Below are 5,547 nucleotides of genomic sequence, written 5' to 3'. Positions count from 1 at the left end.
TTGTTGGTTCCTCATAACATTTCCCCACATCTTTATTTTTATAACCCAACAACACAAACATCAAAGCACCCTGGCCTCCACAAAGAGTACCAACAAGAAGTTATTTTATATGTAGCCAGTAAGAGGCCATCAGAAGATTTTTTTCCACATCTGCTGAGCATTCACAGTAATTTGTTTTAGCTTCCGATGATCTAATGTGGAATAGGCCCCAGTGTGCATCTTTGTCCTGAGTCCAGGAACCCTGAGGCAGCCTTGCCGGCGACCATATGTTAAACCCCTTGGACCACGGGGAAACGAATTTCAAGGACGGGTGCTGTTTACGGATGTTCCCAGGAGCCTCAGAGACAGGATTCGACCCGGGACATCTGCCTATGAGCCCCGACTCTTAGCCATGACACGGGCCCCGGGAATGAGGGTTAAATGAGAGCGGCTTTAGGGTCTCCCTCCGACAGGACCACGTTTCTCCGCTGCACGCGGCAGAGCTGCTCGTCTTTGCATTAACTTTTGGAGAAGACGGAGGTTCCTGTGCGTCCGTATTTGCAACATCAGAGGAAACGCATAGCAACCGTTTTTCTTGGTCTGAGGGGTGACTAGAAGTCCCCACATGAGGCCTTCAGACGATTAGAAGAAGAGTGACAGCTGACTGGCGCCCACTGCGTGCCTTGCATCCCCAGGTCTCTGCACACTCACTCTCTCCTCCCATCCTCGCGGGGTCCTGCAGGCCCGACCCCGTTCGCTCTGGGTTCACGTCAGCACGTCCCGAGGTCCCGAGAGGTTACCACGACCCACACGTCTCCATGGTGATCAAAAAGGGTGACCCACCCCCACCGGCAGCCACGGCAGGTCCAGCTCAGAGGCTGAGCTCCCATCAACGCCACCTCGGAACCGTCACACCAGGCTCCCCTGACAGGCACCCACAAAGCCAGCTCTCGGTCCTGGCTTCCCACCCGGTGGGTTGTTATTTCTAAAACGTGCTCTGTCTTGATTTGCTTCTGTTTCCTAAATCATGTTTTGGGTGTTTTTTTTTTAATTGATTCAGAGAGAGGAAGGAAGAGAGAGAAAAATATCACTGATGAGAGAATCATGGATTGGCTGCCTCCTGCACGCCCCCCACTGGGGATCAAGCCCACAACCCGGGCCTGTGTCCTGACCGGGAATCAAACTGTGACCTCCTGGTTCCTAGGTCGACGCTCAACCTCCGAGCCACGCCGGCCGGGCTGTTTCCTAAAGGTTGTGTTTTGTTCTGGAAACCGTTTCTGATCTGCGAAGCCAGCGGTGTGACTGCCCTTGAGGTTACGCTGGTCCGTTTAAGAATCGCTCTGACTCACTCCTACCCGCTCATCGCTGTGCGAGGCTGGATTTGCATGCAATTTGCTTTTATAAATCACGGGATCACTGTCGCTTCATTCGGCAGCTTTGTGGCAAGTGGAATGAGAGCATAATTACATGTGTATCGGGGCAGAGAAAGAAGCGAAGCCTGTCAGCCTGACCTCTGGGCTAGAGCAGTGATGGCGAACCTATGACACGCGTGTCAGAGGTGACACTCGAACTCATTTTTTTGGTTGATTTTTCTTTGTTAAATGGCATTTAAATATGTAAAATAAATATCAGAAACATAAGTCTTTGTTTTACTATGGTTGCAAAGATCAAAAAATTTCTATATGTGACACGGCACCAGAGTTAAGTTAGGGTTTTTCAAAATGCTGACACGCCGAGCTCAGAAGGTTCGCCCTCACTGGGCTAGACGGTGGCCTCCCTGCCTTTCTTTAGGGGCCGTTTGCTGGGAGGGGTTTCGCTCTGTGACCGTCTGTGCTCACCCTCCGGGAAGTCTGACCTTTGGAGGAAACGGGGGGCCCTTCCCAGCTCCCCTTTAACGAGCTGCCGAGAAGAGAACCGGCTGCCTCGCTCGATAAAGGGAGTTTGTTTCTTGTTCCCGGAAGGAACCGGGATTTCGGGAAACTGCCTGGGAGCTAGAAGTCTTCTTTCTTATTTTAAAATATGTTTTTATTGATTTTAGAGAGAAAGGAAGGGAGAGGGAGAGAGAGAAACAACCATGTGAGAGAGAAGCATGGATCGGCTGCCTCCTGCACGCCCCCGACGGGGACGGAGCCCGCACCCAGGCCTGTGCCCGACCCAGAACCGTGACCTCCTGGCTCCTAGGTGGGCGCTTAACCACTGGGCCACACCGGCCGGCATGAAACGCTCTCTCATTTCCTGCTGTGAGGAGGGAGAGGGACGCAGTGGGCTTCACAGATGCCGGATCCATCTGCTCTGTGCCCTTCAAATCCGCTGAAAGGGAGCCCAACACCAGACTCGAGACGGTTTCGCTGGAATAATGTCACGAACATTCTCTACTCGGGCGGGTGGAGGAGGACAGGGTGGGGGGAGGGGGAGACCCTGTAACAACCGTTTAATGAAAAGCGAGTGAAACAGGACAGGGGCCCGCGGTGTGACAGACGCAGGCACAGCGCCCGCCGCCTCTGGCTCCTGCGTCACGAAGGCCCGGGAACCGGGCGACCAGCGGCCCTGCACCTTCGTCCGGTTCTGCTGCCTCAGGGCCGGCATTTCTGCAGAATCCAGGATCCTCGGAGCCAGACGGTGGGTGACATGTGCTCCCCACGCCGACCTTCTCACCCAGACGCCCCCAGACGGCGGCTGTGGGGATGGGGCAGGTGCGGGGAGAGCAGGCGCCTCACCTTCTGGAACCAGAACCGATGCTGAGAGGCCCCGGGAAAGGCGGGGGCCGGGCACGCGGGGAGGACGCCTGCGGGTGGGCACGGGCATGCGGTCACCAGCGCAGCCGGGAGCAGAGGACGGAGGAAGCCTGCTTGCCTCGTCTGAGGACATCGTCTGCACAGGCGACCCACCGGCTGCCCCCCTCCCCCCGTGACCCCACTGCTATGCTGCCCCCCTCCCCCTCGGTCCCCACTGCTGCTCCCCTCACCCCCTCCCCCCCGACCCCACTGCTGTCCATAAACGCGCAGCTCTTCCCAGCTCTGCGGAGGCCGTGGGTCTGAATTATAGCCTCTGTTTTCAGGAACAAAAGGTCCATCCTTTAGTTTAAATTAAAATCTTGCAAAGTTCCCCTCAGCCTTCACCGTGTGGAGTGGAAGGTGTTATGTAGTAGGGACAGTGCCCATAAGGACCGTCTGGGTTTGCAAATAAAATGTGGGCACAGACCCAAAATAGCTACATTTTTCAGCGCTGGAGTAAAATGAAGTCCATGTGCAAAAAACAACAACAACAACAACAAACAGAGCAAGAAGAGTACAACTTATTTCGGAAGAAATATAGAAACATGAGAGACAGCCCGGCCGGCGTGGCTCAGTGGTTGAGATCAGGGTTCCATTCCCGGTCAGGGCACAGGCCCGGGGTGTGGGCTCCATCCCCAGTGGGGGGCGTGCAGGAGGCAGCCGATGATCCATGCTTCTCTCTCATCATAGATGCTTCTCTCCTCTCCCTCTCCCTCTCCCTTCATCTCTGAAATCAATAAAAACGTATATATTTTTTTAAAGACAGGAAAGCGTTCTCTCCGACAGCATCGGGGTTTACGCTGTGACCACGGGCGGATGTGTCATCTCAGTGGAGCAGGAGGCGAGGTGAGAACCGGCCTTTCTGGCATCACCTCGCAGGAGCTCTGCCCAGGGGCCGCCGAGGGGTCCTGGTCACTTGGCCACACTGACCCGTAGGTCCAGGTCACCTTTGGCCTTGGGGTCACTGGTCTCGGGGGTGTTGGGGGCCTTACAGGTGGAATTCCCCGACAGTCAGAGGGCGTGGTCACCAGGCCTGGCCTGCACCTGAGGGGTAACTCCTGGTGGGGAAGCCGGTCTGTCTCCTGGTGGCTGGTGTCCCACCCACTCCCCTGAGCAGCGATTGGCCGCCAGGGCCCCGGCCTCACTCAGGACACAGGCCCGAGCCCCCAGGAAAGGGCAGCAGCCCAGGTTCCTGGTCCCAGCGACTCCTCGTTAACCTGTAATAACCGGGGAGCAGGACGCACTGGTGTTACCCGGCTGCAGGCACCTGTGCCCATGGCATTCCAGCCCTGCCCCAGCCGCCTGCGGGGATGAGTGAGGTGGGCGGCCAGGTGGCCATTATCACACTTTGAAGAGTCAAAATAAACCTCCGTTTACATGCGTGTGGGGCCAGGGCGCCGTAGCCACCACACCAGGGCGCCGTAGCCACCACACTAATGAGATGTTGCCGCGCTTGTCCCGGGAGAAGGAGGAAGAGTGGAGAGGCGCCTCGGTCACGGGGGACATATAAGGAGCCCGGCCACCCCGCCGCCCCGCCACCCTGCAGAGCGGACATGCACCCGGGCTCCCTGTGTCTCCTGGGCCCCCCCTGCGCACCCCACTGCTGTGACCCGGGGGCGCCCTCGGCTGCCGTTTGCTCGGGTGACGCCAGCCCTGCCTTTGGGCTCTGCCTACCCAGCTGCCACCAAGGGACCCTCTGGCTCCTGGATGACGGCGAGAGAGGCCACGGACACGCGTGGAGCTGCGAGCCCAGCGCCCGCACCATGAGCTGGGACCCCCGGACCTGCTGCACACCCGGCCGCTGTCTCGCTCCCGCATGGGGCGCGGCCTGTGGTGCCCGGGGGACCCCCAACACGGGACCAGGACCAGGACCCTGCCCCGGCCGCCGCCCCAGCTGCCACCCATGCACCTGGACCCTGGGGCGCGCGCTCCACGGCCCCACGCGCAGCCCACGCACCACTGCAGCCGGCCGGACCCTGAGCATTGGCTCCCCACCGCCTTGCGCGCCTGCCCTGCTTCCCCAGGAGCGCCCCGCCCCTGCACCCCTGCAGACGGGGCGGTCCCTGGGGCAGAAGCTGCGGAAACCCTGGCCCCGTACCCGGCTTTGCCCCCTCCCGCTGCGTGGCCAGCGGCCGCCAGTCCCAAAACTGCGTCCTGAGAGACGGTCCCTGCCCCAGGCTCAGGCCCGCGAGCTGCCCGCCGCTGAGCTGTGTTTCCAGAAACATCCGGCCGCTGAGCCACCTGCCCTGCACCTTCCCTCCACTGGGCCATCTGCCCAGCACCTTCCCGCCGCTGCGGTACCTGCGAAGCGGCTGCAGGGCCTGAGCTGCTGCTGTGCGTGTTGCATCCGCGGCGGCAGCTGCTGGAGAAGGTTACTGTGTAGGGGCCTCTTGACTCTTCCATTGAGTTACTTCCGTCTTAGGAGCCTGGCCGCATTCACCGCTGATGCTCCCTCCAGCGCCAGGACCCTGACCCCCGCGCTTTCCCTCTGGTCTGTCCACGCCCAGGCAGACCTGGGGCCGTGTCCTTGCCTCTGAGCCCGCCCCGGGGGAGCGCCCACGGACAGGGGCCTCCTTTCTGGGGTGGCCTCACTGTCACTCTTCCCACCCACCTTCCCGGGAAGAGGAGCCCTGGGCTTGGCCGCTGACTCCAGCACCTCCTCCCAGATCATGGTCTTGCTGTTAAGTCCTGTCAACTGCGGAACTCGGTTCCTAGCCGCTGAGGGCGCATCTCAGAGAACGGGACGGAGCTGGGTCACCCTCCCCCACGGCTGGTCATGGCTGCGAGCAGGGTG

At 59.7% G+C, this 5,547-nt stretch overlaps 1 protein-coding gene across 1 annotated transcript; it reads left to right on the top strand.

Annotated features, from left to right (window-relative positions):
* Positions 1-4,306: 4,306 nt before the first annotated feature.
* Positions 4,307-5,078, top strand: LOC102423371 (keratin-associated protein 24-1). The gene is made up of 2 exons (XM_014449006.1): positions 4,307-4,842; positions 4,931-5,078. The coding sequence occupies exons 1-2, from the start codon at positions 4,307-4,309 to the stop codon at positions 5,076-5,078; spliced, it is 684 nt and encodes a 227-aa protein (XP_014304492.1).
* The last annotated feature ends 469 nt before the right edge of the window (positions 5,079-5,547 follow it).

The sequence above is a fragment of the Myotis lucifugus genome, unplaced genomic scaffold, assembly GCF_000147115.1.
Source record: "Myotis lucifugus unplaced genomic scaffold, Myoluc2.0 scaffold_987, whole genome shotgun sequence".
Taxonomy (NCBI): domain Eukaryota; kingdom Metazoa; phylum Chordata; class Mammalia; order Chiroptera; family Vespertilionidae; genus Myotis; species Myotis lucifugus.
This window is presented reverse-complemented; position numbering and strand designations above follow the sequence as displayed.